Source organism: Anarhichas minor, unplaced genomic scaffold (assembly GCF_050575085.1).
Source record: "Anarhichas minor isolate MPS153535 unplaced genomic scaffold, ASM5057508v1 ptg000018l, whole genome shotgun sequence".
Taxonomy (NCBI): Eukaryota; Metazoa; Chordata; class Actinopteri; order Perciformes; family Anarhichadidae; genus Anarhichas; species Anarhichas minor.
Window position 1 is genome coordinate 14,708,451 of NW_027466464.1, and position 20,116 is coordinate 14,728,566.

General features: G+C 42.3%; 1 protein-coding gene across 1 annotated transcript; it reads left to right on the plus strand.

Moving 5' to 3' along the window:
- Positions 1–696: 696 nt before the first annotated feature.
- On the plus strand, positions 697–19,633 carry abi3bpb (ABI family, member 3 (NESH) binding protein b). The gene is made up of 19 exons (XM_076095160.1): positions 697–862; positions 4,220–4,288; positions 4,448–4,580; positions 7,648–7,829; positions 8,421–8,473; positions 8,607–8,637; positions 11,152–11,346; positions 12,167–12,232; positions 14,597–14,665; positions 15,802–15,870; positions 15,961–16,089; positions 16,233–16,322; positions 16,417–16,626; positions 16,703–16,808; positions 17,581–17,660; positions 17,812–17,841; positions 17,921–18,079; positions 18,164–18,286; positions 19,518–19,633. The coding sequence occupies exons 1-19, from the start codon at positions 697–699 to the stop codon at positions 19,631–19,633; spliced, it is 2,076 nt and encodes a 691-aa protein (XP_075951275.1).
- The last annotated feature ends 483 nt before the right edge of the window (positions 19,634–20,116 follow it).

The window sequence follows — 20,116 nt, forward strand, 5'->3', positions numbered from 1 at the left end:
TTGTAGTATGACTTTGTGGTACATTGTTGTACTATGATTCTTTGTGGTACTTTGTTGTACTATGACTCTTTGTGGTACTTTGTTGTACTATGACTCTTTGTGGTACTTTGTTGTACTATGACTCTATGTGGTACTTTGTTGTACTATGACTCTCTGTGGTTCTTTGTTGTATATCATGGTTGCTTGTAGTACTTATGAGGGTCTCTTGTAGTTTCTTTTAGTATTTTGACGGTTCTTTCTTTGTGTGTTTTTAAACTAGTTTTGTAGTATCGTTGGTAGTTTCTCTGCAGTACTTGTGCTCTTGTTTGGTATTAGTATTTTGTATACTGTGTTAGTACTTTAGTCTCAGACTGCAGAGACGTCCTCTGCTAGTTTTTGTCCTTCATGTCGTTGGACAGACGTGAAAAAGCCGAATGGAGTCGTGTGTAACGGAGCAGCTTCACTGAAACATCAACTAAAGAAAGAAACAACAGAAGCATCTCATTCCTCCTTTAAAGAGACGCAACACTTCATTTGACATCTGTAGCTTGTTTTTATTCTTCAGAACTCTGTACCTGCAGCACAGTATCTGGAGTCTGGTTCACTGGCTCCAAAGAGAAATCAGTGTATTTATAATATGCGATATTTATATATATATGGTTCTTCTTCTCTTCCTCGAATCTCTTCTTCTCCTCCTCCTCAGTGCGGCGTCACAACATGAAGGTCCGGATCAACGCCACCGGAGACACCATCGTGATGAAGTTTGTCCGCCCGAGTCCAGACGTGAAGCTGGAGGGTTTTATTCTGGGTTATGGAGGGAACATGTTCTCCAGACAGTTCATCATGCTGCCGGAGGACGGACGGACGTACGAGACAGAGATGGGTGAGACAGGGACATGTGAGACAGAGATGGGGAGAGAGAGAGAGAGACGGGGAGAGAGAGAGAGAGAGATGGGAGAGAGAGAGAGAGAGAGAGAGAGAGAGAGAGAGAGATGGGAGAGAGAGAGAGAGAGAGAGAGAGAGAGAGAGAGATGGGAGAGAGAGAGAGAGAGAGAGAGATGGGAGAGAGAGAGAGAGAGACGGGGAGAGAGAGAGAGAGAGATGGGAGAGAGAGAGATGGGAGAGAGAGAGAGAGAGATGGGAGAGAGAGAGAGGGAGAGGGAGAGAGATGGGGAGACAGAGAGCGAGATGGGAGAGAGAGAGTGAGATGGGAGAGAGAGAGAGAGAGATGGGAGAGAGAGAGAGAGATGGAGGAGAGGGGGAGAGATGGGGGAGAGAGAGAGAGAGAGAGAGAGAGAGAGACGGGGGGAGAGAGAGAGAGAGACGGGGAGAGAGAGAGAGAGATGGGGAGAGAGAGAGAGAGATGGGGGGAGAGAGAGAGAGAGAGAGAGATGGGGAGAGAGAGAGAGAGAGAGCGATGGGGAGAGAGAGAGAGAGAGAGATGGAGAGAGAGATAGAGAGAGAGACGGGGAGAGAGATAGAGAGAAAGATGGGGAGAGAGAGAGAGACGGGGAGGGAGAGAGAGGGAGAGAGAGAGATATGGGAGAGAGAGAGAGAGAGAGAGACGGGGAGAGAGACGGGAGAGAGAGAGAGAGATGGGGAGAGAGAGAGAGATAGATGGGAGAGAGAGAGATAGATGGGAGAGAGAGAGAAGGGAGAGAGATAGATAGATGGGAGAGAGAGACAGACGGGATAGAGAGAGAGACGAGAGAGAGAGAGAGACTGGGGAGAGAGAGAGAGAGAGACGGGAGAGAGAGAGAGAGAGAGAGAGAGACACGGGGAGAGAGATGGAGAGAGAGAGATGGGAGAGAGAGAGAGACGGGAGAGAGAGAGAGAGACTGGGGAGAGAGAGAGAGAGAGACTGGGGAGAGAGAGAGAGATATGGGAGAGAGAGAGACGGGGAGAGAGAGAGATGGGAGAGAGACGGGAGAGAGACGGGAGAGAGAGAGAGACAGGGAGAGAGAGAGATAGATGGGAGAGAGAGAGAGAGAAGGGAGAGAGAGAGATAGATGGGAGAGAGAGAGAGAGACGGAATAGAGAGAGAGACGAGAGAGAGACTGGGGAGAGAGAGAGATAGACTGGGGAGAGAGAGAGAGACGGGAGAGAGAGAGGGAGACTGGGGAGAGAGAGAGAGAGACACGGGGAGAGAGATGGAGAGAGAGAGATGGGAGAGAGAGAGACTGGGGAGAGAGAGAGAGAGACTGGGGAGAGAGAGAGACTGGGGAGAGAGAGAGAGAGACTGGGGAGAGAGAGACGGAGAGAGAGAGAGAGACGAGAGAGAGACGGGAGAGAGAGAGAGACGGGAGAGAGAGAGAGACACGGGAGAGAGAGAGAGACGGGGGAGAGAGAGAGAGACTGGGGAGAGAGGGAGAGAGAGAGAGACGGGGGAGAGAGATGGGAGAGAGAGAGAGACGGGAGAGAGAGAGAGAGACTGGGGAGAGAGAGAGAGAGAGAGAGACGGGAGAGAGAGACTGGGGAGAGAGAGAGAGACTGGAGAGAGAGAGACTGGGGAAAGAGACGGGAGAGAGAGAGACAGGAGAGAGATGGGGAGAGAGAGAGAGAGGCTGCGGTGGCCTACAGGTAACGTGGGAGCAATGGGGGCTCTGTCTCACACCACTTTATGAGATGTTGCATTAATATTATTGTTATATTGATATTGTTGTGTGTTGATGTTATTGTATGTTAAATTTTTTGATGCTTTGGCAATACTGTTTTTTAAACTTTCATGCCAATAAAGCAAAATTTGAATTTGAATTTGAGAGAGAGACGGGAGAGAGAGACAGGAGAGAGAGACAGGAGAGAGATGGGGAGAGAGAGAGAGACGGGAGAGGGGGAGAGAGAGAGAGAGACGGGAGAGAGAGAGAGAGACTGGGGAGAGAGAGAGAGAAGGGGAGAGAGACGGGAGAGAGAGCGAGAGAGAGAGACGGGGGAGAGAGACGGAGAGAGAGAGAGACGGGGAGAGAGAGACGGGGAGAGAGACGGGAGAGAGAGAGACGGGGGAGAGAGACGGGAGAGAGAGAGAGAGAGACTGGGGAGAGAGAGAGAGACGGGGAGAGAGAGAGACGGGAGAGAGAGACAGACGGGGGAGAGAGACGGGGAGAGAGAGACGGGAGAGAGAGAGAGAGAAGGGGAGAGAGAGACGGGGACATTTGTGTATATAGTCATTATCTTTTATGTTCATCTTGTTATTTATAAGAAGTTTGGCCTCTCTGGGCTTCCGTACTTTTCAGCTGAGTTTCATAGTTTCAGTGAAACTCTCTTCATTCTTTGTGATGAAGTCAAACCTCCTGAAATGAGTCCGTAGTTTGGTGGGAACATGCAGAACATTTTTGGGGACCAGCAGCAACAATAACAACAGATGTTTGAACAGATGTTTTCTGTCTTTAACACTCTGAACTAAAGAAACTTGAGTTTCTTCAGAACGTGAGAACCTCTGGGGAGCAGCAGGTGGTTCTGATCCGTTTTCTGAAGCTTCGCCAACGATCTTTATCCCATTGGGACAAAAAGCGTTGAAAGTTACGACATATGATACGTTCAAGGAGCGAGTCATCGGAGGATTTAACAGAGAACCCGAGAGTCGATTAAAAACGATAAAATTCAGCTGGAGTCGATCAACAACAACCTCAAACATCTTTTATTTTCATCATTTAAATGAGGCTTTTTCATCATCTGTGGTGCGTTCAGTGCTGCTGGGAGAATCAGATGTTGTGTTCACTGTCTGCGTGTAAATGAAAGCCAGAAGATTTAAAAACAAACAGTTTGAGCTTCACGGGAGAATTTAGATTTCCATTTCTGTCTCTCGTCGCTGCTCTTTCTGCCCCGAGCTCACCTGTCAATCAAAGCGAGTGGGCGGGGCTGTGGGGAGGTCACCTGTCAATCAAAGTGAGTGGGCAGGGCTGCAGTGTTTACCTTCCTGGTTAAAAGCCGTCTTATTTCTTAAAATAAGACGTGAGTTTGTGTTCGACCTCCTGAACTGAAAAAGAAAACACAGGATTAGTTTAGACAAACACTCCGTCCTCCAGGTGAGTTCAGGTGATTGATGAGGTCAGAGGGGGCGGGGCATGTTTCCACCTGTCAGAGAATAAAAGCCTGTTTGTTTTTATGGAAAACAGCTCAGGTTTGTCTTAAAATCACATCTTTTAGAATGAAGTCTGGTGAGATAATAATAATAACAACAACATTATTATTATTATTATTATTATTATTAATATTATTCATGTAAACCTGAATCTTGTTCCAGATGCTGAACCTAAATATCTGGTCGCCATCCAGCCGATTCCAGCCAACGACGTGAAGAAGACCTGTACAGGTACCTGTCTCACTGTGTCCTCACCTGTCTCCCTGTGTCCTCAATTGTGTCCTCACCTGTCTCACTGTGTCCTCACTGCATCCTCAATTGTGTCCTCACCTGTCTCACTGTGTCCTCACCTGTCTCACTCTGCCCTCACCTGTCTCCCTGCGTCCTCAGGTAAGGTGAACCTGGAGAAGCCGCTCCACCTGGCGATCGGCTCCGTCAGTCCCTCAGCCGTCCTTCTGTCTTGGGGAAACTACCTGAAGACTCCGTACAAGGGGAACGTGATGAACGAGTGTCTGGAGGACGGGTCAGATACATCCCATAATAATATATATATATACTGTATATGTACAATGATAATAATGATAATATATATATATATATATATATGTATAATATATATATATATATATATATATATATATGTATAATATTATATATATATATATGTATAATATTATACATATATATACAGTTGTTTGAAAAAGTGTTTGACCCCTTCCTGATTTCTTATTTTTTTGCATGTTTGTCACACTTAAATGTTTCAGATCATCAAACAAATTTAAATATTAGACAAAGATAACACAAGTAAACACAAAATGCAGTTTTTAAATGAAGGTTTTTATTATTAAGGAAAAAAAAAAATCCAAACCTACATGGCCCTGTGTGAAAAAGTGATTGCCCCCTAAACCTAATAACTGGTTGGGCCACCCTTAGCAGCAACAACTGCAATCAAGCGTTTGCGATAACTGGCAATGAGTCTTTTACAGCGCTGTAGAGGAATTTTGGCCCACTCATCTTTGCAGAATTGTTGTAATTCAGCCACATTGGAGGGTTTTCGAGCATGAACCGCCTTTTTAAGGTCATGCCACAGCATCTCAATTGGATTCAGGTCGGGATTTTGACTAGGCCACTCCAAAGTCTTCATTTTGTTTTTCTTAAGCCATTCAGAGGTGGACTTGCTAGTGTGTTTTGGATCATTGTCCTGCTGCAGAACCCAAGTGTGCTTCAGCTTGAGGTCACGAACAGATGGCCGGACATTCTCCTTCAGGATTTTTTGGTAGACAGCAGAATTCATGGTTCCATTTACCACAGCAAGTCTTCCAGGTCCTGAAGCAGCAAAACAGCCCCAGACCATCACACTACCACCACCATATTTTACTGTTGGTATGATGTTCCTTTTCTGAAATGCCGTGTTACTTTTACACCAGATGTAATGGGACATACACCTTCCAAAAAGTTCAACTTTTGTCTCGTCAGTCCACAGAGTATTTTCCCAAAAGTCTTGGGGATCATCAAGATGTTTTCTGGCAAAACTGAGACGAGCCTTTCTGTTCTTTTTGCTCAGCAGTGGTTTTCGTCTTGGAACGCTGCCATGCAGGCCATTTTTGTCCAGTCTCTTTCTTATGGTGGAGTCATGAACACTGACCTTAATTGAGGCAAGTGAGGCCTGCAGTTCTTTGGATGTTGTTCTGGGGTCTTTTGTGACCTCTTGGATGAGTCGTCCCTGCGCTCTTGGGGTAATTTTGGTCGGCCGGCCACTCCTGGGAAGGTTCACCACTGTTCCATGTTTTCGCCATTTGTGGATAATGGCTCTCACTGTGGTTCGCTGGAGTCCCAAAGCTTTAGAAATGGCTTTGTAACCTTTTCCAGACTGACAGATCTCAATTACTTTGTTTCTCATTTGTTCCTGAATTTCTTTGGATCGCAGCATGATGTCTAGCTTTTGAGGATCTTTTGGTCTACCTCACTTTGTCAGGCAGGTCCTATTTAAGTGATTTCTTGATTGAGAACAGGTGTGGCAGTAATCAGGCCTGGGTGTCGCTAGAGAAATTGAACTCAGCTTTCCAAAGATGTGATAAACCACAGTTAATTTATGTTTTAACAGGGGGGGGCAATCACTTTTTCACACAGGGCCATGTAGGTTTGGATTTTTATTTTTTCTTAATAATAAAAACCTTCATTTAAAAACTGCATTTTGTGTTTACTTGTGTTATCTTTGTCTAATATTTAAATTTGTTTGATGATCTGAAACATATATACATACATATATACATATATATATATATATACATATATATATACATGATGATCTGAAACATATATACATATATATATATATATGTATAATAGTATATATATATATATATATATGTATAATAGTATATATATATATATATATATGTATAATAGTATATATATATATATATATATGATATTTCAGTTTTTCTTTTTTAATAAATTTGCAAACATTTCTACATTTCTGTTTTTTTCTGTCAAGATGGGGTGCTGAGTGTACATTAATGAGAAATAAAATGAACTTTTTTGATTTTAGCAAATGGCTGCAATGAAACAAAGAGTGAAAAATTTAGAGGGGTCTGAATACTTTCCGTACCCACTGTATATATATTAGTGCTGGGCAATGATTAAAATATTTAATCGCATATTAATCGCATTGTTATGGCAAAGTTCAATAATGAATTCAAAAGTAGTGTATTGCACACTTTTATTTTAAAAGTACTGCTATATGAACAAAAGTGCAATAACATTTGGTTTGCAAACACTTATTAAAACAAATAAGGTGCTTTTTAACAGCAGTATTCTCTTTACACAGTAGCGATCATATTTCTTATATTATATCATTCTGATATCATATGTGTATTTTCCCTTTAACTCACGAGATGGAGGTAGCATGTTTTATACTAAATGTGAATATAATTCATACTTTGTTGGCATCTTATTCTGAAAACCGGATGTTCGTCTGAAGAAACCGGATGTTGTCTCACGCTAATATTTCCGCTAACTTTCAAAGTCATTCGCTCGCTCCCGATCTGTGCCGTTTGAATGAGTTTACCGTGAATTTCAGCATATAGGTGCACTAACATGTAAGTGTCTGCTGACTTTACCGCAGCGATGTCCAGTAGTCTCCAGGCAGAGCAACAGCTGGTGCACATTGTAACGCTGCTTGTCTTGCTTTTGTTTATCAACACTTCTCCCACAAGCTGCATCAACGGAGTCTGCTGAAGACTTCCTCCACGGACTTTCAAAATAAAAAAATGCGTTAACGCATTAACTTTCCCAGCACTAATATATATATATATATATATATATATATATATATAATAATAACGTGATGAACGAGTGTCTGGAGGACAGGGTCAGATACATCCCATAATATATATATATATATGTATAATAATAATAATAATAATATATATATAATAATAATAATATATTAATAAGTATATGATAATAATAATAATTTAGTTGAACCTGTATGTGAGTGTCTGATGGTTCATAGACACATAAAAATAAAGAGGACCCAGCGTGGAACCCTGAGGAACCCCACAAGTACTAACAAACGTTCTCTTCAGGTTCTACACCATCCGCTACAGGGAGAGGAACAGGAAGTGGATCTATCAGACCTGCCCCACCAGCGACACGGTGGTGGACAACCTGAAACCCAACACGCCGTACGAGTTCGGTGTCCGGTCCAACAAGGGGGACCGGAGTGGGACCTGGAGCAAACCCATGATCCACAACACCAACATGGGCAGTAAGGGCGCCATCTTTATTATTTATTATTATTATTTATTATTAGTAGTAGTAGTAATATTAATATTATTATTGATGTTATTGTTATTATTATTATTATTATTTATTGTTATTAGAAGTAGGATTGATATTAATATTGTTAATATAAATGTTATTGTTAATGTTATTATTTCATCTGACAGAGTTTACAGTTTTATTACTAAATCCATCAACTCCTTCCTTCCCATTGATATATATAATAAATTATACAAATTCATATATATTTTTATAAATATATTTACATATTTATTATAAATATATATTTATATTTATTTTTATAATGTATATATATATGTATGTATTATAAATATATATATATATATATATATATATATATATATATATATATTATTAAAAGATCTCAAGTCTTTATTACGACATAGAAGTCCGAAACTGAAGGAGAAAAAAATATTTTAATTAGATTTTTATGTTTGTTGCTAATTATGTGTTATATATGTGTTATATATGTGGTAATAATATTAACATCCGTATGTGACCTGGTTAAATCAAAGATACGACCCTGATCTTCTTCCACACTTCCTGTATTTCACAGATAGATACACACAGAAACCGTACAAACTGCGTAATCCTCTGGCGAAGCCGCTGGTACGTTTATTTATTTATTCCATTAATGTTCATGATGTCTGTATGTATGTATCATGAAGATGTTTATTACAGTGCATTCTGGGACTTGTAGTTTGTACATGTTCTAATAGAAATGAGTGTCTGTGTGTTTTAGAAACCTCACGCGTTCTTCCCTCCTCGTCCCGGTAAGAAGAGAATTATTTATTATGGTAAAGTTGAACCTGTTGAGGCAGCATCTCATTATTTCTGCTTCACGTTATTAAAGGAATCTTTTAATATAAAAACTTGTTTCATGTTCAGACTTGTGAAAAACATTCATAAAGAAACACTCTGCACTTTAACTCTTTTAAAGACTAACCGATGATGATGTTGTGTCTCAGCTCTTCACAACAGGACTCGACTTTCTCCTCTTCTCAAAAACTCAGCTTTCCCCGGAGCTCCTCGCACTTCCTTTGGTGATTATCACTTCCTGTTTCCTTCACACAAAAACGTCACCTTTTTATTTTCTCATTCAGGGCGCCAGAGACGCTTCCTGTCGAGTTTCAGCTGGTTCAATATGAAACGCTTCGTTTACAACAAACTGAAAGTGAAACTGGTTTTTAACTTTGGGTTTTTTATCAAAAATCGCATTGAGTCTTTTGGCTCTCATCGCTACAAAAGTAAAGACGTCATAGTAAAATACGATGCCGAAAACGTTTCTACTTAAAATAAACGTAGAAAATAAAGGTCACAAAGCTGATTGGTTGATCTAATTTTAGGACTTTCATGTTTTCTGTAAGATAAAATTTGGTAAAAACTACCAAAATCACAAGTTTTCAAATAAAAATGCTGCTAATTTTGTCATAATTGACCGCAAAATGATTCAAATGAACTTCAAGTCTCGCTTTCAGTTTGAGAACAGACGTTTCAATAAAGTTCGTTCAACATTGAGAACAACGTGTGAATCTAATCGATCATGTTATATTTCTATACTTTCACCGCTTTTATTTTGACACCCTAAACGTTTGACTTCCTGCAGCACCACCAGAGAGCCGCCAGGAAACTTTCCCTCCAAAACACCCTCTTGTGTCACTCGGTAACAACAAAGACTTTTATTTTGTTAACCAACCCAGCTTCCTCCTGTCTCTACCTGCTTCGGCTGAACCTGTGATGCACCTGGGAAGGGGGCGGGGTCTGTGGGACATGCAGCTGTTGTGATTGGCTGCATGCTAGCATGCCTTGAGTCCGGTTTAGAAAGTCGATAGGAAGGCGTGGCGTTGCTGGATGTCAGGTGGTACGAGTAAGTTCACTTTGCCCCGCCCACTTTGAGTCCTTTATAAAAGCCACTGCTTCATTTGTGCTTCTGATCCAATCAGAGTTCTTCTTTCACCTGTTTTCTATCTTTTCTCAAACTTCAGTATGTTTGTCTTTCTCAGAAGCTACAGAGCTAAAACAGCTAACTAGCCAAACAACTAACTATTAGCTCAACGATTACCACATTATTTAACAAGTTATTCAGTCTGAAATAAAAACACATTCATTCAGAAGTCCTTTAGAAAAAGGCTAACTGATGAGTAATTGTAGCAGGCAAGCTAACCACTAACATGCTAGTTAGCCGGTAAGATGTTGGTGCTAGCCAGCTAACTGGACAATAGTAATATAATCAATTTATTCAAATAAATATAGTTAGCCGAACAACACATGCTAATGATTGGTCCAGCAGAGTTTAATTAATACATTAATAGAATATTTTGGGACTAAATGTTGGACCAAATGATTTAATAATATTTTACCTGAATACAAGTTAAGCTGAAGTTCAGGCTTTGGTTCTCCTACATTTGAAACAAATTGGTATGAACTGAAATGTTTTGATAGTTTTAAGCTCTAAAGCTATGTATTTTCACAATAAAACTCATGTTTTATACACCATTATTACAAAAAGTTTGGGTTCTGCAACAGAGTTTAAGAGGTGAATAGAATATTCTGGGACTCAATCATTTGTTAAAATGAAACCTTTAGTTGTAAACAAGTAGAAAACAGCTGTTAATGTGAACAGAACAGATAAACAACACAAATCTGGTTTAGCTGAGAGGACATTTGGACTAAATGAATCCAAAGTGTCTCATTTTATAAGTAATTAATCGTTATAAAGTGCTTCAGTGAGAAAATATAGAGCTTGAAGACTTAAATACATTATCACATTTCTAGATTTATGTCCATCTGACCATCTGTCTTCTGTCCTCTCTGTCGTCTGTCTGTCTGTATGTCTCTCTGTCTGTCTTCTGTCCTCTCTCTGGTTGTCGTTGCTTCATGTTCAGTCTGCATGTTGACCAATTCAGAGACAGACGTGGTTGGATTTTCCCCAGAGGAAAAACAACCCAAGTCGTTCTGCAAACTCCTCAAACTGTCTGTCTGTCTGTCTGTCTGTCTGTCTCATCACAAGCACAATGTCTTCTGGACTTTTCTGTGTTTCCATGAGGTACCAGATTATGGGACTAAAACCAGGTCCTCTGGATATTTGACCGGAGATTCTCTTTTCAAAGTAAAGGCTGAGTTTCTACCAACATGATACTTTTTTTAGATTCTTTGACCTTGAGGGATCTAAAAAAAGTACTTTTTGTAATTGAAGAACTACATAATCAAAGAATCATTTGTCATCTTGAAACCCAAAGAGGATCAGGTTCCCATGATCCCGGTACCTCTCTCATCTGTGGCCGCAGACGAAGAGAACGCCGTTAGAAACGACACCGACCGACCAGCGGATCCACTTCCTGTCCTCCCCCAACTCCCGCCCACCAAAGCCCCTCATACCAACACCATACCCCTCCTTAAATTACCCTCCAATGGCGACTTGCTTCAGGGGCCAACTACTAAGGCGCCCTCTAACGCACCGGGGAAGCCTCAGAACCCTGCCGGTAATTTACACCAACAACCTCCCTTTTTGTTCAAATTCTTGATCAATAAATGTCACGTTTTAGAAAAGTGGAGCTGAATCCTGCTGAAAACCAGTTTGAGGTTATACAATATCTGTAAAGCACCTGATGAGGCAGAAGACAGTAAAAAACAAGCCTCTTGATATTTGAAGAAATGCTACTTTATCTCTCTTTATGATCTCAGTGTAAATAAGAGTGTCGTCTGCAAACAGTCACATTTTAAAGGTCAGTTAGCATTTGAGAATTATCAACATATGGCCGAACTTTCCCCTTGAAAAGTGTTTCTGTCTCTGAAGTGTTTTTGATGTTTTGTTGACAAATCTTTGTCTTTGTATCTTGAAGTCTAAAAGCTCAATGAGCAGATTTCTAGACGATGCTGCTGAGCTCTTAAAATGAAAAGTTTCAAAGTTCCATTGTTTTTGTTCTTTATAGGTCTGTGGTCAGAATGTTTCAGATTAATGTCTTTGTGAGTCTTTACAAGTAAAACACATTTTGTATTGTCTAATTTAAAAAATGTCAAACTTTCATGCCTCAATTTCCCATCATCCCTTCTGTTTGTACCCCAGAGGAAAACAATGGTGCGCATTTGTTAAACCACAATGAAAACATGAAACAATGGACTTCCATAATAATCAGGGCGTCATCTGCAAACAGTTAAACCGTTTACACATCTTTCTCCGGACGTTTCTGTTTGTGTTTTCAACTCTTTTTTCTGTTCTACAAATAAGTAATATCTCTTTTCTTTAGATTTGAATTCAGGTTTTGGACCATCTCTGTCTTAAACCTTCTCTTTCCCTGACAGCTTTTGGCAAATCACAGGACAGATCTTCTCTGCTGGCCAATGAGAGAGCCAGAACTAACATTTGGGGTAATAATGGGCTCATGAAATGCTGCCCGTGTTGTGCAATCAAAGGCAGTCTTTGCTCTTTCTGTCGGCCGTCCATCTTGTTTCCACTTTTTTGTCCACAGGACTGGAGTTTAAACACATTTCATCCCACTGTGACGTCTGCATGCGGCTCACAATCTCACGGTCATGGTTTCCTCATCAAACCTCATCAGATGACTGTTGTTCTTCTCAGATTGTGATCATAATCCATCATCATGAGAGTAAAACCTTCCATCGCTAACTTCACCGCTGAGGGCTGCAGCTTCACTGGCAATAGATCAGATTGTGACAAAAGACCTCCAACTGTTTTTAATGTTTTAGGTCAAAGCAGCCAAAGAAATCTGTCTCCTCGACCGCCTTCAGCTACCATGGTCTCCAGATCCACGAGGCCGGCATCAAGAGCCCCCTCCTTTCCCTTTTCTAATGGCCTAAGACCACATCACTCTTCCTCTAGACCCAGTAACTCGTCCCCCACCTCTGGGATCCTCGGGGGTAATCCTCCTCCTCTTCCTCTTCATGCTCCTGAACTTTGTGTCTTTTAGATCTTTTTCCTCTTTAGTGAAACCTTCAGAGTCCGGAGGTGTCAGGAGGAAAGCTTTGAGCCATTAAATCACTCATTTGTGTCCAGTATTTTAATTATCATTTTCTGATTATTGTCAACGACGTTTCCTTGAAACAAATACGTGCAAGTTAAACCAACTGAGATCTTCAATTCAGAGTTATTGAAGAAGGGGAAAAAAGCTAACCAAGCTAGCAACAACGCTAACAGTCAGTTAGCAAAACACTTGGAATTAATCTTTAAATGTCTAATCAGCCGATTGTATTTATGATTCAGGGACCAAACAATATCAAACTCTTAATCAAAGATTTTGGCCCTCAAATGACTAATTTGATCCCTTTAATCAATAATCCAGATTAAGTTCATCTCACTGTGACTGTTTGATCATATTTAAAGGTGTGTTTCACTCCACAAGAGAGGTCTTGTGGAGACCTGAGGTCTTTATTCGATGGATCAATACTTTTCCTCCTGACGTCCTCTAACCTCTGAAGAGTTCAGATATCAGAATGACGTCACTTCCTCAGCTTGTGATTGGCCGGTTGGTTTGGTGTTGACATGACTGCTTCTGTATTTGATGATTTACAATGTTTTTTACGCTGTGATTCACTTCTATTTTCAACACTTTGTGTTTTTGCCTTTTGTTTTCTGACTTTGTTTCAGTTCACTGCTGAAAGAGGTTTACGTTCTTAGGCTCAGTCAATAAACCAAAATCTAGTTTAAAACTTAACAAAAATGACTTTGAACCAGTTTGATTGTTTCCGAACACAAAACTCTGACTGTTTCTTGACTGTAGAACTCTGATGTTTGTTCAGAGTCGATACCAAATTGCTGACTCGTAGAGACGAACTCAAGGACTCTTCTGGTCTCAGAGTCTCTTTCTCTTTCGTAACACTCGGTTTTCTCCCCACAGTTAACAGACAGCCTCATCGGGGCTTCTCCCCTCCTAGACCGGCCTTATGGTCCAGACCTCGACTGGGTAAAAAATCAAAAAGACCTCGTTTGTCTTTGTGTTGTCTTCGTTAACCCTTCACTTGCTTTCGCAGCATCTTCACCTCCACCGCAGCTCATCTTGGTGTTTCTGTCTCCATCCGTTGTGATTGTTCATACTCTAATGTCCATCCGTCCGTCTGTCCATTGGTCTGTCCGTTCGTCCATTGGTCTGTCTGTCTATTGGTCCAGCCAATGGTCTGTCGATTGGTCTGTCTGTCTATTGGTCCAGCCAATGGTCTCTCTATTGGTCCGGCCAATGGTCTGTCCATTGGTCCGGCCAATGGTCTCTCTATTGGTCTGTCCATTGGTCTGTCTGTCCATCTATTGGTCTGTCTGTCCATTGGTCCGTTCATTGATCTGTCCGTCCATGTTGTCTTTTGTCTCAACATTCAGCTTCTGCAGGTTTTCAGCTTCTCAAATAATCAAGACGGATGTTGGATCTTGATTATTTGATTTCCATAAATAATCCAGTAACAGATTGTGTCTCTGTGTTATATGTGGTGGTGGTGGTGGGGGGGGGGGGGGTGTGATGGTGGTTGTTAAAGATTGTTTAATACATAAAAATACAAACATGTATCACGTTTTATAGAACCCGTAGATATATAGATTCAGAAACATGTTGAATCTTCAGATGTGGTCTTTGTGCAGCCGGCATCCGCTGGTTTCTGGTGTCGTCTATTTGTTATCGTATGTAGAATTATAGAAGGAGTCCAGAACATTCTGACAGGAATCAGTGATTCAGATAAAGCCGACGTTCTGGTCCAAGAGTTTTAACTGCAGTGCTTCTCCGGCTGCAGTGAACAACTTGTTTCTGGAGAACAAGAGGTCCGAGCTGCTCGACGTCTTTGGCCGTTCGGATTCCTCCGGTGAGGATCAGTTTATTGGTTGTGAATTCATGAGTCTGGCCTCTCTGCATGCAGCGTGCAGACTGGTGCTTCAGCTGCCAAGACTGCACGGTTCGGTCGTGTTAAGTGTTCAGAAGCAAAAAAAAAGAAGAAAGAACTGGCCGTCAGCTTGAGAGCTTTGGCCAGAAGCTCCAGCGGAGCCTGTGGAAAATACTTTGTGTTCCTCTGATCACAGTTTTTGCAGAGCTTTGCACTTTTTCTCGCCACAGAAATAGAATGAAGCTGTTTGTAATTAGCTGTTGACGACGATCCCGCCGTCTGGAACCTGGACCTCTTCAGGTTTTTCTGGTCCCGTTTGAAGGTCCGGGGTCCTAGTGCTTCAGGGTTTTGGATCTCGAGCATCGTGAGCGTGACGTGTTTACGAAACCCGTCACGCTACCAGGACGGCATGGCGTGCATCGAGCCGGTTACATAAGAATGTTTTTTTATTGTTTGTGTGTGAAAAGAGAAAATCAGAACAATATTTATATTTCATTTAGTCTGGTACTGTAATGACCCGGCCTTGGTGAACATAATTACAGGTTCCAGTCTACGACAGGTCCATGTTTAAGTGTTGAGGAATAATAGAAGTCTCCACCGGCCGTCTGGCGTCTTCGTCTTCATATTTACATGATGAACTGATTGAGAATAATTCGTCGTTTCATGTTACGAGCTCAAAACATTCAGGACTCCATCATCCGTCATGTTTCTGGCTTCACATTTATTCCATTTACTTTTGGAGCCGGGTCAACTCGTTGATTGTGAAGAATTTTGGCTTCTCCTTAAATTGAGAGCAGGAAGGGGGGAGGGGTGTAATTGGCTGCAGGTTCTGGACTTCAGTCTTTGTCAAAAACCACATGGGACCTTGTTCATGTTTTCATGTTCATCAGAAATGTGTTGGGGTTTGTTCTTCGGGAGGAAAGAGCAGATTTTCCAGGAGATTAGAGAAGAGAAAATGAATCCAGAATCAAAGCTTTATCGAGATAGAAAGTGTCGACAGGAGAAACTTAAATAAAGACATTTAATGCACCACCCATAGAGCTCTACATTTTCTCCATTAATGTTCCATACAGATATTCATAATATATCATAATAATATCTGATATTATTCGTTCCAGGATCACCTGCTCGCCCGTCGATACCGATCAACAAGAAACCGAATCTGGTGGGAAAACCAGGAGAAACCGGTGAGAGCTGAAGACAAGTCGAGGGACGACCAACAATATCTGGACGTTTCTCTTCTTCACTGTTTTTTTATTTTACATGTTCTCCATCAGACAAGGTGAACAACTTTAAGCAGACGGACAAGCTGCCGGTCCTGAAACCCAAAGCCTCCCCGCCAGCAACTATCAAGCCCACCAAACTGGACCGGAAACAGACCACAACCGGAGCGCCAACCACAACCGGTAGGAAGACTTTCACGTTTACGTTAGAATGCTGGCAGACGTGGTTTCTGGTTGTTTGGTTGAACTGCAGCCAATATTTTGAAAGCAAAATACAGAAAGATAAGAAACCATCTTCTAAAACTAGTTTACATTTCTTTCTTCAGCCAGTCGACAGGAAACCTGGGAGGACTCAGACCTGTTCAAGTCCCAGCCGGCCACTGACGTCGACGCCTTGGGCAAGAAACGCTACGTGGGTGAGTTATACTGCTGTTAATGTATCCGAGTACTTTGAAACTGAACCCTGGCAGTGCTGGATTAACCGAAACCTTAATCCATGTCCTCTCAAAGCGCCTCACGTCGTCTACCAAACGGGGAAGAAGCCGGATGAGCCTTGCTCCATCACCTCCTCCCTCAACTACTTCCCCATAGATGAAGCCGTCGAGGCGAACGTGACGGCTCCACCCAAGTCTCCGCCCTCCAACCTCACCGTGGTGACGGTGGAGGGGTGCCCGTCCTTCGTCATCCTGGACTGGGAGAAAAACGATAACGACACCACGGGTAAAAGATGCTCTTTTAGTTTGTAGTCTGAGGTCTAAGAAGAGTATCTGATGGTTCTGTTGATCCGGACTCTCAGAGTATGAGGTCATCTCCACCTCTAAAGGACCCGACGGCGAGCAGGTCTCCATCCTGACCACCAACCAGACCCACACCACTGTGGAGAACCTCAAACCTGAGAGCAGGTGAGAATCTACCCTTGTATAGTTCCAGAGCTTTGGTCAAGCCTAGACCAGGTCCCCCAAAGTTTGGATCAAGTCTCGAATGGATTGAAATCAAGACCAGACCAGGACCAGAGCAAAACTTGTGTAAACCAAACCATCTCTGCTCAGACTTTTCAGATTCAGATTAGTTTGATCTGTAAATGCTATTTGAACTAGTTTTCAAGGCCAGATTACCAAGTACCCCAAACCCGCAGTGCCAGGTGCCCCAGATTCTTAGAAGCCCCAGAGCCCCAGACCCTGAGGAGCCCGACCCTGGGGAGCCCCAGAGCCTTAGGAGCCCCAGTAGCCTTGGTTCCCTGCAGATCTGTTGGTTTTGGTCATTTGATCATCATAAATTCTCAAATAAAAAATGATTTAGTGCTAAATATAAACAGAAGATTTAAAGTTATATAAGAAGCTGTTTTTAGAGTCCAGATCAGCTCCACAGTCCTGATGCTGCACCTCCTGAGGTATTCAGACCTCCAGCTGTCCAAACACGAGTCGACCCGAGAGTCACGGCTCAGAGAGTAAAACGAGCTTGTTACGCTCCCTGAAGTTCTAATGAGCCTGAATATGTTTTTCTTCTTCTGCTACTAAAACCGTCGTCGACAGGAAGCTGTGAGAGAATGATTAGTAGACGACGTTAAAGTGTCGGCATGTGGACGGTTATTATTTTAAAGCTGCTGTAAAGTAATTAAATTATTATTTTACATCGTTCTGTTTTAATAACTTAATTTATACATTTTCTCTGCAGTTATGAGTTTAAGGTGAAGCCAAAGAACGAGCTGGGTGTAGGTCCTTCCAGTGACCCGGTGTCCTTCAACACAGAGTCGGGTACGGTAACACTTAGACTACCTGCTTGACATTTCAAAATAAAAGTCAACACACCTGCTTTACATTTCAAAATAAAACACTTGAACAAAGAAAGACCTTAAATCACATTTTAAGACCATGAACGTTTCTTTTTCTTTGTTTCCTTCATCAGCGGATCCTCGAGTGAGCGAGAACGTCTCCGGTACGATTCAATAACCAAAGTGTCATCAATACATCCTGATGATCAATACATCCTGATGATCAATCAATAATCTCTGCAGGCAAAGACGCCATCTGGACTCAGTTCCCCTTTAAGACGGACTCATACTCGGACTGCCACGGGAAACAGTACGTGAAGAGAACCTGGTACCGGAAGTTTGTCGGGGTCCAACTGTGCAACTCGCTCCGGTACAAGATCTACCTGAGTGACTCGCTCAACGGTGAGTAGCGTTGACCCGTCTCGCCTCAGGTAGGGGTTTACCTGGATCCGGTTCTGACCCCTCTCTGGTTGTTTTACCTGCCAGGTAAATTCCACAACATCGGAGATCAGACTGGTTTCGGTGAGGATCACTGTCAGTTCGTCGATTCGTTCCTGGATGGAAGAACGGGCCGGCAGCTCAGAGCAGACCAGCTCCCATCCAGACCTGGTAAGACCTTTAGAGTCTTGGTACCGTCCAGACCAGGTAAAACCTTTATTTCATAGTCCTGATACCCTCCAGACCCGGTAAAACCTTTATTTCATAGTCCTGATACCGTCCAGTAGTGCTGGGTGGTATACTGGTTTTAATTTCCCTTATGATATGAATTTTTCACACACCGTCATACCGGTGCATAGAAACAACTGCTGTCACTCTTCAACAGGCAGCTAAATATATTGTTCGCTGCTAAGAAGGCTACAGTCGGAGCTAGTTGTGTTGAGTGTATTGAGAGGGACTCCTAGTCATGGTTATAACTTTATAACACAACAATTAATAACCCACAACTAATGCTCTTTAACAGGGCAAAACACCACGACACAACAGTTTGTGACAAATAAACAATTTGTAACACTAATAATTGTACATTTATAAAATTTCACCGCCGAACGGCATGCTGGGTACAGCTCGCTAGCTAGCCCGGTAGCACAACAGTCTGTAAACAGCTGGGAGAGGCTCCGTCGCTACAGTAACGCTACATTAAAGAACAGAACAGAGCGATGCAGGATGAACAAAGGCAGACCGGAGATGCACCGATGGAGTCTGTGCCCAAGAGAGGAGCTGGGTCTGCTGTTTGGAAGTGTTTTGGTTTTATAAAATCCGACGTTTTGCGAGTTTGTCGAGCCACTGTTGTTGCAGCTGGTGGTAACACGAGCAACTTACTCCATCACCTCAGCAGAAAACATGAGTTGGAATACCAAGAGTGTGATGATCGCAATAACGATCCAGCTATGCAAGGACATGGTCCCGCTACAGACAGTGGAGAAAGACTCAGAGCAATGATTAAAACACTGGATTCATGGTACGTCTGACCGGGGCGACAATACTTCAGCCAAACTGCTATCCCAACATTATAGGAACAAACGAGCACCCCCTATAGTAAGCAAAGCCTTTATACATGAAGACATTAACATGTTTTTATATTCTATGTACTTCTGACAGTAGAGTAAGCCTCTATAAACCTATAGAAAACACAGTCAAGGAAAAAAATAATACCGTGAAACCGCCAGAATCTTAAAAAATACCGTGATACACATTTTTGGTCATACCGCCCAGCACTACCGTCCAGACCTGGTAAAACCTTTATTTCATAGTCCTGATACTGTTGGGACCTAACAAAATTTATTTTGACCCTCCATAGAAAGTCTTTCTCACGGTGTACGTCTTGTTGGTCCTGGTCCAGGTTTCTACAGAGCCTTGCGTCAGGAGCCAGTCCACTTCGGACAGATCGGAGGACACTCCCACGTCAACTACGCCTCCTGGTACGAGTGTGGGACGCCCATCCCCGGTAAATGGTGAACAGACCGAGTGGTTCTCGGAGAACCCCAGAAGAGGAACCGTCGCCCGGACTGGGACGGCAGCAGGGTTCCTTAAAGACCTTCAGGACTCCGTGGTCCACCACGTCACCCAGAGCTGTAAAAACATGTACGGGACATACTCGTCAGGGAATTAGTAACGAGAGAGCATTTTAAAATATAGCTAACATGCCTCGTCTTCAGTAGAGGAGGAAGGTTTGGTTTCTCTGTGCTAGATATATTTTATTTTGTGTAAAATGATGGGAAGCTGGCTCCCGAAAAAACTATTTTCATAAATTATTTATCATAAGGTCTTTGATTACATTTCTTTACGAGGTCTAACAGGAAGTGGTCTTCTTCTGTTTTATTTGTTTTCAGCTCATTTCTCTTGAAAAACTAGAAACCGTCCTGCTGGACTTTCTTAACTGGGAGCTGACCAGTAAAACCAGTTCTCTAGTGGCGACCAGTAGACGTCCTGCTGGATGTG